At 48.5% G+C, this 14,584-nt stretch overlaps 2 protein-coding genes across 3 annotated transcripts in view; both read right to left on the bottom strand.

Moving 5' to 3' along the window:
- Window positions 1-2,035: 2,035 nt before the first annotated feature.
- On the bottom strand, window positions 2,036-7,832 carry TICAM1 (TIR domain containing adaptor molecule 1). The gene is made up of 2 exons (XM_081177748.1): window positions 7,587-7,832; window positions 2,036-5,404 (listed from the first exon to the last, which is right to left on the bottom strand). Exon 2 carries the CDS (start codon window positions 5,262-5,264, stop codon window positions 3,150-3,152), a length of 2,115 nt encoding a protein of 704 aa, XP_081033874.1. The 5' UTR covers window positions 5,265-5,404; window positions 7,587-7,832; the 3' UTR covers window positions 2,036-3,149.
- Window positions 7,833-10,592: 2,760 nt separating this feature from the next.
- LOC308577526 (perilipin-3-like) overlaps window positions 10,593-14,584 on the bottom strand; it is a 183,509-nt gene continuing 179,517 nt past the window's right edge. For both annotated transcript variants that reach the window (XM_081177804.1, XM_081177805.1), the window contains exons 7-8: window positions 13,428-13,559; window positions 10,593-11,961 (exon numbers count right to left, since the gene is read on the bottom strand). In XM_081177804.1, the coding sequence (XP_081033930.1) occupies window positions 11,368-11,961; window positions 13,428-13,559 (726 nt within the window). In that variant the 3' untranslated portion in view covers window positions 10,593-11,367. The remainder of the gene's footprint in view (window positions 11,962-13,427; window positions 13,560-14,584) is intronic.

The following is a 14,584-nucleotide window of genomic DNA, read 5'->3' as shown; positions in this document are numbered from 1 at the left end:
GGCCCTTTGTTGTGGTTGTTGTTTAGTCGTTTAGTCGTGTCCGACTCTTCGTAGCCCCCTGGACCAGAGCACGCCAGGCACTCCTGTCTTCCACTGCCTCCCGCAGTTTGGTCAAACTCATGCTGGTAGCTTCGAGAACACTGTCCCACCATCTGACCCAAAAATTAAGGGGATTAGTCTGGGTAAGTTAAAGCATTTATGGACAATGTAATTATTACTTCAGAAAATCCAGGAGAAAGTATACAGGAAGCCCTAAAGAAATTGACTGAGTACGGAGGAGTATCAGGCTTCAAGTTAAATAAAGAAAAATCTAAATTATTAATGAAAGAACAGGAAGAATTGGAAAGGGTAACCAGCCTTAAAATCACAACGAAAGCTAAGTATTTGGGGATCTGGATTACAAATAAAAATACCAATTTGTACAAGGATAATTATGTGAAGAAGTGGAAGGAAATAAAAGGATATTTAAATAAATGGAATAAACTGAACTTGTCTTTATGGGGTAGGATATCCTTGATAAAAATGTCAGTTCTCCCAAAAATGCTCTTTCTTTTCCAGACGATCCCTTTAAAATGTTTTAAAGGCTGGCAAAGGGATCTTTCTAATTTTATTTGGCAGGGTAAGAAGCCAAGAGTAAGGTTCAAAGGATTGGTGGAGTCCAGAGAAAGGGGTGGGTTCGTGGTTCCGGACCTCAAGCTGTACTTTGAGGCCACATGCATGACGTGGCTGAAAGATTGGATATTACTGACAGATACGGAAATCCTAGACCTGGAGGGCTGGGACAAAGTTTTCGGGTGGCATGGCTACTGGGTCACAATAAAATAAAAGTGCATAGAGGCTTCACTAATCATTTGGTGAGAAAGGCCCTATTCGAAGTTTGGGAAAGAAATAAAACAATAGTAACCGTCAAAACTCCCTGGTGGCTATTGCCTATAGAATCATCAGCCATGCATAGAAATAATATGAAAGACAGTTGGCAAACATATAGGGAACTCATAGAAGAGATAAAGGATTGCCCAACAGTGAAGAAGTTGGAAGAATTAAAAGAGAGGGGGTGAATTGGTTAGAATATTTCCAACTAAAAACAATATTTGAGAAGGATAATAAACTTAAGGGGTTTGATTAAAAAAATCTCGGTATGGGAAAAGGAAATCTTACACAACAACCAACAGACACTCTCTCAAAAATATATAGATTGTTACAAAATGGGAAAATAGAAAAGGAGGGAAAAGGTGACGCTATTTAAAAATGGGAACAAGATCTGGGCCACTCAGTTGAATATAATGAATGGGAAAGACTGTGGACAAAAAATATAAATTTCACAGCATGTTACCTAGTAAGAGAGAACTATATGAAAATGCATCATAGGTGGTCCCTGGCGCCAGAAAGGCTGGCAAAAATGGATAAAACATACAATAATAAATGCTGGAGTTGTAAGAAACAAAAAGGAACCTTCTACCAAATGTGGTGGACATGCCCCAAAATTGGGAAATTTTGGAGCATGATCCACGAAGAAATAAAGAAAATACTAAGACTATCATATAGTAAAAGGCCAGAGGAATTCCTTTTAGGAATTTTAAACGACGATATTCCAAAAGAATATCCAGCAAGAATCCTGGTGGCTAAGTATTGGAAAGGGAATCAGTTACCCACTAGGGGAGAGTGGTTATGTAAGCTTTCAGAATATTTAGAATTAGCCAAATTGACATTTATAATAAGACAAAAACCAAAAAGTGAAGTGAAAAAGGAATGGGAGTGCCTAAATGAATACCTTAAAAGCCAAGGTTTGAGGACAGAAATCTGGCTGAGTCTGGAATAACCTTGTGAAGGGAAAGGATAAGAAAGAGGGATTTATATCAGTGATGATCAGGAAAACAGGAAGATACAATGAGAGGTAAAGGAGCATTGGTGGAAATCAATGTTTGTTTTCCTTTTTAGTGTTTATATTATTAATTTGTAAGATTTGGATTTGTTTTTCATATGTTTTTGTGTTTTGTGGATTGTTATTTTTCATTTTTGTGTGTGTGGAAAATACTAAGCTCTTCTGTCAGCTTTACGTGGATGAAACCTTTGTCCGTTTTTTGTTTTCGATGGGAGTGTTTTTGTGTGGAGCAGCTTCCAGAGAGGCAGGCAGGGTGGCCTGAATCAGCAAATCGTGGAAAACAGGGGAAATGGGCAGGAAAATTCCGGGTTAAAATCGCGTCCAAAAAGAAGCCAGGGAACAAATTGATTAGGCCAAAAGTGATCTAAGAAGAAAGCAGCAGAACGAATAGAGACAGAGTGGAATGTGAACAGATTAATTCCCCCCCCCCAACTATTATGGTCTTTAAGGTTGAAATCCTAAAGAGACCAAAAGCACAGAATAAACTTAGAGATGAACTATACCCATTATTTATTGTCAGTTAGCTCTCATTTTGCTTTGCTTATATGTACTTAAACCTAGATTGCTGCGTGTTTTGTTTTCTTGTTTTTGGTAATGTTGAATTCATTCTGTGTTTGTTAAATTGTGTTCTGTCAGTTTTGACATGCTCTGTATTTCATATACAGTCGTACCTTGGAAGTCGAACGGAATCTGTTCCGGAAGTCCGTTCGACTTCCAAAACGTTCAGAAACCAAGGCGCAGCTTCAGATTGGAAGTTCCTGTAGCCAATCGGAACTCGCGGAACCTGCGTCGGACGTCCAGGTTCCAAAGAACGTTCACAAACTGGAACACTCACTCCCAGGTCTGCAGCGTTCGGGAGCCAAAACGTTCAGGTTGCAAGGCGTTTGACTTCTGAGGTACGACTGTATTAGCATTCTGATGTATAATTTATGAAATAAATTTCGTTGTCGAGAAGCAGCATGCAAGTCAACTCAAATCAGGCAACCGGAGAGAAATTCTTCTGAGTTCTGCTCCAAAACGAACTGGATTCTCATTCGCTTCCCCTGAGAGTTACGCGAACTGCTTCTGGGTGTTGTTCAGACATTTCTGATGTGATTTGACAAACTTCATTAAACCAAACCAACTCGTTCCAGGAGGGCTCCCTTTTCCTGCTGCCTCTCCAGATCTTCTGGCGCCCATTTTGGGTCGAGGAGGAGCAGAACAGAGTTTCTACATGTGGCCGTGCCCCTGATCACAACGCCACAAAGAGATGGAGGCACTTTGAGCTTCAGCCTCCAGGTCTCTCTATCCCATCCAAACCACCTTCTTCCTCTTCTGCCGCCGCACCTGCCTTCTCCACCTGCATTTGGTTATAGTCTCCAATCTGGACCATTTGGGCATTCTGGATTATGAGGTGCGACGGAGGCGCCCCAGACATGAGCCCCGGGGAACCCCGTGAGAATACATATGGATGGGAGAGTTGATCAGGCCCCAGCTGAGGTTGAGGCATTTCAGAGTAGAAAAATGGCTGGTCAGGTGGGGTCTGCAGCCCCAGAAAGCCCCTCTGCGAGGGCATCGGAGCTTGCGAGCTGACCCTGAGGGCTTGCCTGTAATCGCTCTGCTGCTCCTGCAAGCGCTCCTGTTTCCGGATCTGCCTCGAGATATTCCACAGGGCCCTCTTCTCCCGGATCACCGCTGGGGAGAACGTTTTCTTGACCCGCCTGGCGAAGACAGGCGAGGTCTCATCCAGCGGCACAATCGCCGCGAGCAGGAAAGGCATCTCTCGCCTCTTCATGGGGCTCTCTTTGGCAATGAAGGGCACCACCGAGTTGGTCTTGCAGAAGCGCTGGAAGGAGTCCATCAAGGCCACGTTTGCCTGGAAGGCGCAGAAGCGGCTCTTGAAGTTCTCCGTCAGGAGGAGGAGGGTGAAGGCCGAGTTATCCAGGGCATCCTGGAAGCAGCTGAGCTGGCAGTGCCCAGGGACCAGGAAGTCCTCGCTGACCGTCGCCCCGTCGGATACGCCCAGGGCCTCCAGCCGCTCCCTCACCCGGCAGGCGACTGTCTCGTCTTCGGGGGCATGGACCACAACGAAAGAGAAGAAGGGTTGCTCCTCAGCCGGCAGATCTGTCGAGGGAGGTCCTGATGAATGAGGAGGAGGAGGGCCAGAGCTTGAAGAGGACCCAGTCTCCAAGCTCGGCTTCAGGGAAGAGGAATCTTCCATGGTTCTTGGAACAAACGGTGCAGAAGATGCTAAACCAAGCAGAGGTGTGGGTGGCGCTTGTGAGTTCTGGAGTGGACATCCTGCACAACCCTGCGGTTCCGAGGCCACCAGACTTTGGGGTTCCCTGTTTTCTCCATCTTCCAGCGGCTGCGTAATTTTAGGGGGAGGCTGAACCGACAAGCAAGAATGGTTGCCTCCAGGACCGCTGGTTTGCCTGGTTTTCTCTTGGCCTTGCACGACGGGCTCCGCTGGTCCCCCAGAGCAAGAACTGGCTGGAGACTCGGCAGCGGCTCCCGCTTCTCCAGGCTGCACCAGGGAGTTGGGGCCACTTCCACACAGCTTGCTGGGCTCGGGGACGCCATGCTGAACGGAATGGGTGAGGAACGGCAAGGTTGGAGACTGGCTGATCTCCAGGTGGCTGAGCAGCGAGGCCGGGCTGCCCGTGGAGCACAGAGGCTGGATTTCGGAGGGAGCCCAGGAACTCAAAACTGGCATGGGCGAGCTCTTTGCTGCTCCGGAGGAAGGCTTCCCCTCTGAGTATATTACACCCGCATCGCATCTTGGAGCATTGAAGCTGTTGCTCGCCACCGCAGGCACGAAATCCAGCCCACACTTTTGCTCAGCTTCGCTCAAGAGGCTCTCAAAAGCAGACCTTGGGACATCACTCTCAAGGAAAGCCTTGATGGCGATACGGTAAGCCTCGTCTCTGGCCAGGGGCCCACAGAGCTTTTCCTCTACTAACAACGAATAGATCTGGGCCACAGCCAGCGCCACTCCCGCATCCTGGTTTGAAGGGGCTGGATCGGCCCTGCTTGCTGCAGCGCTCCGCTGGTGGCTCTTGTAGATGTCTGCCACCGCAGCACAGTTCTCCAACGCTTCCAGGCTCAGTCTGGCCTCCGTCTCTCTGCCCAGGGTCAAGAGGATCATGGCCTGAAGGAGCCTGCAACTCTTCCCGCCTTGCCGCCTGCAGCTCAGCTTGTGTTTGTACTGGACCAGCCTGTCTCGTGGGATCGCGGCCAAGACCCTGAAGATGCCCTCCATGCTTGGAGGTGCCATACTGCCCTCTGCCGTCCTGGCGAGCGGTCTGGCGAGGCCAGCGCCCCAGTTGGAAAAGCATCTTGGGGCCTGGAGGGGTGGAAGCGTGGCAGCAGAGGGAGGGTCTCCACCATGCCGGCAGGCCATCAGCCACTTCCCAGTGAGATTTTGTCCACCACCTCTTACTCGTATCTTCACCAAAACGTTCAAGAAAGAGGAGATGTCATCAGCCCGCCATCTTTGCCCTCTGGGTTTTTTCGGTTTGGTGTTTTGTCTTCTGTGCAAACCTGCAATGTAAAAGGTGGGAGGAAATATTGGGAACATTGCTGGGTCTTGGCAAGCCTCATTTATGCCCTGGATTAATTGCTTAGAAAATAATTAATCAGCGGCTCCCAAACCTTTGGTCCTTACGAACCAACTGAGAATTGGCCTTGTTTTATATGTGCTTCTTGTTCTCGCGCATTTAACTGCTTTTTTAATTATCTTATCTTTCAAATGGCCTTGAGAAGGCTGAGAATGAAATTAATAAATAAGTTATAATAAATGAATTCATTAAAAAAAAACGTTAAGGGGAAAATTAAATTAATGTAGCCCTCCGGATTTTGATCAACTGGGAAGATTAGAACATAAATAACACTCTTTGTGGATGGATTTCAAGGCAATTCTAAGAATCGACTTTCTGAATATTGTTTGACCGACTCTGTTTCAAATATCTTTAAGTTAAGCTAATAGTATCCGGAACTGGTCACTGGGTGCAGGCAGGAAACAGGGTATTCAAGTGAGGGGCATATATAAACTTTGTTATTATTTTTACAAGATTTAGCTGGAAATGCTGGAGGAGGCAGGGGGGGTTCCCTCCCCCAAAAAAATCAGGCAACACACAGACACTACCCCTGATCTATAGCCCCTCACCCAACCCAAATGCACGAAGCTGTTTTCAGACCAAGTCAGATCACTGGTCCTATTATTATTATTATTATTATTATTATTATTATTATTATTATTATTAATATCCCGCCCTCCCCAGCCGAAGCCGGGCTCAGGGCAGCTAACAACAATAAAATAATACAACATTCTAAAATCATTTCATTATAAAATTAATTCAAATCAAATTGATGGCACCCATTGGGCTAGAGTTCTGCGGGGATTACCAAAGGAGGGGGTCCGACTGTGCCCTGGCTGAACAGCTCCGTCTTGCAGGCCCTGCGGAAAGATGTCAAGTCCCGCAGGGCCCTAGTCTCTTGGGACAGAGCGTTCCACCAGATCGGGGCCACAGCCGAAAAAGCCCTGGCTCTGGTTGAGGCCAGCCTAACCTCCCTGTGGCCCGGAACCTCCAAGATGTTTTTGTTTGAAGACCGTAAGTTCCTCCATGGGACATACCAGGAGAGGCGGTCCTGTAGGTACGAGGGTCCTAGGCCGTATAGGGCTTTAAAGGTTAAAACCAGCACCTTGAACCTGATCCTGTACTCCACCGGGAGCCAGTGCAGCTGGTATAGCACCGGGTGGATGTGATCTCGCAGCAAGGACCCCGTAAGGAGTCTCGCCGTGGCATTCTGCACCCGCTGGAGTTTCTGGGTCAGTCTCAAGGGCAGCCCCACGTAGAGCGAGTTACAATAATCCAGTCTGGAGGTGACCATCGCGTGGATCACAGTGGCTAGGTCAGGGCTCTGACCGGCAGCACCTCTTCAAGATCTCGAGCAGAACCACGCCTCCCCCACCACAAAACCCTTTTTTTATGTGGGATTGGGAACTTGCCACGTTTGAGATGTCTGCTGCCTTGAGACGTCTGCTGCCTTAAAGGTGACTCATATGCTGGGAACCCTCAGGGTTCAGTTATGGCCTCGCTCTCTCCTTCCCTCTCGCCGCACGCAGCTCGGCCGATGTTCGCGCCAGACCCAACATTTCCAGCTCGAAAAAGATTGGCAGCCCTCCGCTAAACTGACAGGCCAGGGCTTGTCAGATTCCCAGGGGAAAGATCGTTTGCAGGCTTTGCTGCTTAACTACAGCAATTTGCTAAAAACACAATAAGGTTCCAGTCCTCATGGGGTCTGCATAAAAGGCCTGATTTCAAATAGGAGCATCTGAAATGGCCTTACGCTCTGTTGCTGCTGCACCTAGCTGAACCTTTGCTAACCTGGCATATTTGGGACTCGGCACCGATTGGATCCAGGCAGCCGCAGTGGGCTTGGGGGCAGCTCAAGGGTGCCAGGCTGATTCAGCTCAACCTCGGCACTATTGCAAAAAAACCCCAACTCTTTAGGATTCAGTTATTCGGTCCTATTGAAGGTGCTGCCCTTTTGCGTCCATCCCAGGTGTCCTGCTGCTGAGAACAAGCCTCTTCTTCCGCCCGTCTGTCTCAAGTCGTGGCTCGTTGTGGGGCCTGGCTTGGGAAAGAGGCCAGAATCTTTTCACTCCCCTGGCAGAACGAATAAAATTCCTCTTTGGCGAGAGCTGCGTAGGTTGACCTACCTGGCACAGAGCTGCAAAGAGGCTGGATTTTCCTTGCAAGCTTGGTTCGCGAGCCCCCTTGAAAAGTTTTGGCCCTGGAGGAGGAACTGAGAGGCGGAAGCTGAGAGGTCAGGCACCCTCCTCCTCCCCGTTTCCTCTCCCTGGCGGGGAGTCAGAGCGCAGGGCTGTCTTTCTTCCTCAAAGCACAACTCTGAACTTTCGGTTTCCGGGGCTAAAGTAGTGCAACGTTATGCTGAACTTCTGATTGGCTGCCAGTCGCACAAAAACCTCACCTTCTCTCTGCATCTTAGGGTTGCAGTCCTCATCCCCCTGGGAGCAAAACCCCACTGACCTCAGCTGCAAGAAATTCTAAATGTTTATATATTTGAATGGAGCAAGGCTTTGTACATGTGATTTGCCGCTGCTGTTCTTCTGGAAGGATGACAAGAAGGACTTGATAGTGTCCCTGGAAGAATGGCAGATGAAGGTGATGGACTATATGACATTGGCGGAAATGACTGGCAGAATCCGTGATCAGGGGAAAGAGACGGTGGAAGAAGATTGGAAGAAATTTAAAAGCTATCTTAAGAAATATTATAAAATTGATGAATGCTAAAATGTTGAGGTTTATAGAAAGAAAAGGAGATTACAGCGACAAAAGATTAAGTAAAAGAAAAGAATAAATAAGGAACATATTTGATAAAATTAAGTTTAGGATTTGCTGAAATAATTTTGGAAATTGGGATGTAGAAAGGGGAGGTTTGGGGGAGTCAGAGAAGTGAGGGTTATGAAAAAAAGGATATGAAATTATACATGTTTGTTTGTTTCTTTTATTGTCTGTATTGTCTATAAAAAACTTTGTAAAACTAATAAAAAATATTTTATATATATAAAAAAAGATAGTGTCCCTATCAAGGGAAGTCATGGTACCGCTCTATTCTGCCTTGGTCAGGCCCTACCTGGAGTCCTGTGTCCAGTTCTGGGCACCACAATTTAAGAAAGATGTTGACAAGCTGGAAGGTGTGCAGAGGAGGGAGACCAAGATGATCAAGGGTCTGGAAGCCAAGCCTGATGAGGAACGGTTGAAGGAGCTGGGCATGTTTAGCCTGGGAAAGTGGAGGTTGAGAGGAGAGATGAAAGCCACCTTCAAAAGGGCTGTCACGTGGAAGATGGAGAAAGCTTGTTTTCTCCTGTTCTGGAGGGTAGGACTCGAACCCATGGCTTCAGGTTACGAGAGAGGAGATTCTTGACTAAACATGAGGAAAAACTTTCTGACAGAAAGAGCCATTTGAAAGTGGAATAGACTCCCTTGGGAGGCTTGGAGGTTTTTAAGCAGAGGTTGGATGGCCACCTGTCAAGGATGCTTTAGCTGAGATTCCTGCATTGCAGGGGGTTGGACTAGATGACCCTCAGGGGTCCCTTCCAACTCTATGATTCTATTGACTGAAAGCTGCATCAAGACCATTGGAAGTGTGCTGTAACAAATCTCTATTTTTTATTATTCCTTTAGTAGATTTATATCCTAGCTTTTCCACCCAAAGGAACCCGGGGAGGCAAGTAGGATAATAAAATGAATGTATCTATAATAGTGATGAAAAAGAAATAAAATGGACAGAATAAGAAATATTGTGGAAGGCTGGTATGTATTATAGAAAGAAAAACAAAAGATACAGTCTGAGAGAAGATTGAGGAGATTCTTGCATGGAGGGGTTGGACTAGATGACTCTTGGGGTCCCCACCCCTACTATTCTATGTCTGTTTTGGCCCCAGTGACACATGCCTGAGTTACACCCCATTTGGACTACTGCAACACTCTCTGCGTGGGGCTGCCCTCGAACAGTGCTCAGAGTTTGCTGCCTGGTTACAGGGAACAGATGACTCCCTTGATGCAACACCTCCACTGGCGACCGATCTGTTTCGGGGCCTCAGTTAAAAGTGCTGGTTATGCCCCATAAATCCCTACAAGGCTTAGGTCTCTAGGCTGTTCCCTCATGCAAAGCTGACCAGGCTCTGTGATCTTCGGGGAAGGCCTTTTTCGCAGACCTGCTTGGCGGGGACATGAGACAGGGCCTTCTTGGTGGTGGCTCCTCCCAGGCAAGTTTGGAACTCCATCCCTGGAGAAGCCTGACTGGCTCCCTCTCTGCTGCCTCCTTCCACCGGCAGGTGATGCCTTCTTCTGGTAACTGACTAGTGTCATGCTGTATTGGGGTTTTTTAATTATCTGTGTTTTTAATAGATCATCTGTAGATATTGTTTTAATTCTATCAATGTTCACTTTTTTTTTTTAGTGATTGTTCCCCGCCCCCATGTACTGGTGTTTGTTTTTTGGGCTTTTAAAAATTTCACTCTGGTTTTTTATAATTGCTTTTAATGTTCGCATCACTTTGTAAGTCACTTCAAATCGCACCTCGTGGAGAAAAGCAAATAATAAATAGACAATTCCTTCTCCCCCCAGGCTTCTAAGCAAGACACCCTTTCCTAGTCACCTATGGTGAAAAGAGTAATTTCCAGGCAAACAAAGAGGGGAGCTTTTTTTAAAAAAAAGTTGGCTCCTTTTATTTTCAGGCCACTAGTGACTCCCAGAAGCATGTGTAGGCAGTTAGGCTAGCAGATTATTTTTGCCAGCTAATAAATTCCATGAAGTTATTAGCAACATCCTTGCTGCTTAGGCTGCTTGCATATTGTGCTTCAAAGCAGCAGAAACCAACTGAAGTGCTCTTGAGGAACTCGGATTCTGTACTCAGAAAACAGACCTATTATTAAGACCTATTACAGTCGTTAAGAGTCGTCAACAGGCTCATCTCAGCTATCTGCCAATCTCCCATTCCCACCACCCTTCTGAGTAATACCCCTCCCCACCTTCTCACTATATAGAAGGATCTGGCAACTTCTGTTTCAGTGTATCTGAAGAAGTGTGCATGCACACGAAAGCTCATACCAAGAACTAACTTAGTTGGTCTTTAAGGTGCTACAGGAAGGAATTTTTTTATTTGTACTCAGAAAAGACAGGAGTCTGCTATCAGCATAAACTGTGCAAAAGAAGGACATTTTATTCCCCCAGAGGGTAAGGCAGGCAAGAGCTACACAAAACGGCTGCACAAAGTAATGGAAGTACAACTTAAGACACACACCGAACGCCACCTTTGAAACCCACCATGTTCACAAAGCCTTGCAAACGTCTACCTTCATTCCTCAATCCTCCTCTGTTGCTTCTCTTCCAAGCTCATTTCTGCAACAGTGAAGACTAGCCACTCCGTTTTGAACGGAACCTGAGATTTTAACCCCCCTGCCTGTGTGCCACAATGAGGGGCGGGTGTCTAAACACAGACCCACATATGCCGCTATCTATAGAGAATTGGAGAGGGTGAGCATTATGAGGCTTCAGCTCCCATCAAGGACGATGGAAGCTATCCATCCAGCAGGTCCCAGGACTCCCCATCGTAGCACATAAATCATCCAGCCCGATCTGTGCAAGATTCAGCTTGCTCTCGCTTAACGCAAGCCCCCAATAACTGGCGCATTCCCCCCAACCACCACCAAATGAAAAACAGGCACGTTTCAGCCTTCGCACCCTAGAAGTGAAATGACCCACGCTTTGAGAGGAGGCTGCCCCGGCGTCTCTGCGTCTGGAGCATGAACTCATGCAGAGGCGCAGAGGGCACCCTCCCCTCCGAACTGGTCCTTCCGGCTCCCTGCTGTTGATTCCCTTTAACGGATTGGCTTCTTGCAGTGTGTTTATGCGTGGGTGCAAAATGGCAATGGCTGTTTTGGGGTGGGTGGGTGCTGGAATAGCCCCCGACTCTTATGCCTGCTTCTCAGCAGCACCGGAGAGCTGATTCAGAGTGCTCTTGCTGGGCTTCTTCTTCATCTCCTCTCCCTCGTTCATCTCTTTCTTGGCTTTCCTGGCCACGCCAGACACCGGACTTCCTTCCCCCTCGCTTTCTGCCTTTTTCTTTGCTGATTTGACTGCGACCTTCGCCGGTTTGGAGACCGTCTCCCTCTCCTCTAGGGCCTCGCCCTCATCCATGGGCTCCTCCGGGGCCAAACCTTCCATCTCCCGGCTCTCCGTTTCCATCTCGGCGCTTGCCGACGGCCGGAAGGGCCCCACGACCCAGTTCAAGGGCGTGTTTTGGACGATGTGGTCCACCAGCGTCTCCAGGGTCTCTTGCGCCTGGGCGATTTTGTCTCGGCTCTGGGCCAGGAGGCTGGAGGACAAGTCCTGGAAGGACGAGACCGAGGCGAAAGAAGAGTGAAGCTGGCGGACGTTGCCACGGGCTTGGGCCACCCTCTCGCGGAGGTTGCTGGGCAGGCCTTCGACGGTGGATGCCAAGTGAGCGTAGACCGGCCCAAGGTCCTGGGTGACAAAGCGAAGCATCGCCAGGGTACCTGATTCAACCTGCCAGGGCAAAACAACACAATCACAGAGGGGAGGTTGCTAAAAGAGCCCTTTGCTGTTTGCACCATGGGGGAGTGGCTTAAAGAGCCCTTTGCTGTTCGCACCATGGGGGAGTGGCTTAAAGCGCCCCTTGCTGTTCGCACCATGGGGGAGTGGCTTAAAGAGCCCTTTGCTGTTCACACCATGGGGGAGTGGCTTAAAGAGCCCTTTGCTGTTCACACCATGGGGGAGTGGCTTAAAGAGCCCTTTGCTGTTTGCACCATGGGGGAGTGGCTTAAAGAGCCCCTTGCTGTTCGCACCATGGGGGAGTGGCTTAAAGAGCCCCTTGCTGTTCGCACCATGGGGGAGTGGCTTAAAGCGCCCCTTGCTGTTCGCACCATGGGGGAGTGGCTTAAAGAGCCCCTTGCTGTTTGCACCATGGGGGAGTGGCTTAAAGAGCCTCTTGCTGTTCGCACCATGGGGGAGTGGCTTAAAGAGCCCTTTGCTGTTCGCACCACGGGGGAGTGGCTTAAAGAGCCCTTTGCTATTCGCATTATGGGGGAGTGGCTTAAAGAGCCCCTTGCTGTTTGCACCATGGGGGAGTGGCTTAAAGAGCCCTTTGCTATTCGCATTATGGGGGAGTGGCTTAAAGAGCCCCTTGCTGTTTGCACCATGGGGGAGTGGCTTAAAGAGCCCCTTGCTGTTTGCACCATGGGGGAGTGGCTTAAAGCGCCCCTTTGCTGTTCGCACCATGGGGGAGTGGCTTAAAGAGCCTCTTGCTGTTTGCACCATGGGGGAGTGGCTTAAAGCGCCCCTTTGCTGTTTGCACCATGGGGGAGTGGCTTAAAGAGCCCCTTGCTGTTTGCACCATGGGGGAGTGGCTTAAAGCGCCCCTTTGCTGTTTGCACCATGGGGGAGTGGCTTAAAGAGCCCCTTGCTGTTTGCACCATGGGGGAGTGGCTTAAAGAGCCCCTTGCTGTTTGCACCATGGGGGAGTGGCTTAAAGAGCCTCTTGCTGTTCACACCATGGGGGAGTGGCTTAAAGAGCCTCTTGCTGTTCGCATCATGGGGGGAGTGGCTTAAAGAGCCCTTTGCTGTTCGCACCATGGGGGAGTGGCTTAAAGAGCCCTTTCCTGTTCGCACCACGGGGGAGTGGCTTAAAGAGCCCTTTGCTGTTCGCACCACGGGGGAGTGGCTTAAAGAGCCCTTTGCTGTTCGCACCATGGGGGAGTGGCTTAAAGAGCCCTTTGCTGTTCGCACCACGGGGGAGTGGCTTAAAGAGCCCTTTCCTGTTCACACCATGGGGGAGTGGCTTAAAGAGCCCTTTGCTGTTCCTGCAGTTCAAATATCCAACTGCATACTACTTAGAGTAGACCCGCTGCAGTTGATGAGCACGACTAACTTGTAGTTCCCCTCAATTTAAAAAAACAACAGCAGCTTTTGAAGCGTCTTCTTTGTCACTGCTGCGATACAGAGACGAGATTTACCTCTGGCTGTGGGCCTCCGGCCGCGGCCTTCCTCTCCTCCGGCTGTGCCTGCGTCCACTCGAGCAAGACCTGTCTCAGCTTCTCCTGAGCCTCTTGGAGCCGCTTCCCAAGGCCTTGCTGCGCGGCTTCAACCTGCGGAGGCAAGTGGGGCGCAAGAAGTCAGAATGGGGGGACGTGGGGGGGGGTCAAGGGATGCTGGCAACAGAAGATATTAACTTTTGCATTTTTACACTGCTTCTCTCTAAATGAGAGATAAAACCAGATTATGAAACCATGCAAAAACATCATGGAAGGGAGATAAAATGGATGTCAACAATAAAAGCGGAAAGTTTTAATGCAATGTGTGTCAGTGTTGTGTTTTGTATAACGCAGGCATGGCCAAACCTGGCCCTCCAGCTGTTTTTGGACTACAACTCCCATCATCCCTAGCTAACAGGACCAGTGGTCAGGGATGATGGGAATTGTAGTTCCAAAACAGCTGGAGGGCCAAGTTTGGCCACCACTGGTATAACGTATACATTATTAATTTCATTTCTATACCGCATTATATTTTGTAAGAAAAATCTCTCGAAATCTGAAGCCTCCCATATTAAATATCTTTGGAAGACAGGTCAAATGATATTACAAGCGCCATGGCAAAGCTTTTTTAGGAGGCTATAAGAAAAAAAGATCATTCTGCCCTAGATAAAACAAAACGACAGCCTTGGTTTCTTCCATCAGGTCGTTTTAACTGTATCTAGTTTTGAAATCACTGGAAGGGCAGATCCTGAAGCTGAGACTCCAATGCTTTGGCCACCTCATGAGAAGAGAAGACACCCTGGAAAAGACCCTGATGCTGGGAAAGATGGAGGGCACAAGGAGAAGGGGACGACAGAGGACGAGATGGTGGGACAGTGTTCTCGAAGCTACCAGCATGAGTTTGACCAACCTGCGGGAGGCAGGGGAGGACAGGAGTGCCTGGCGTGCTCTGGTCCAGGGGGTCACGAAGAGTCGGACACGACTAAACGACTAAACAACAACAACAAGTTTTGAAATTGTTTTGTGGGTCTTTGGACCACAATAAAGTATTGATTGATGTAGTGTTGTGGAAGAGGGAGAAAACGGAGAACGGCGGTACAATGGCGTGGAGGCCGTTGGGTCGTGTCTGCTAAGTATGG

This window comes from Podarcis bocagei (assembly GCF_964188305.1).
Source record: "Podarcis bocagei genome assembly, chromosome: 18".
Lineage (NCBI taxonomy): Eukaryota > Metazoa > Chordata > Lepidosauria > Squamata > Lacertidae > Podarcis > Podarcis bocagei.
This window is presented reverse-complemented; position numbering and strand designations above follow the sequence as displayed.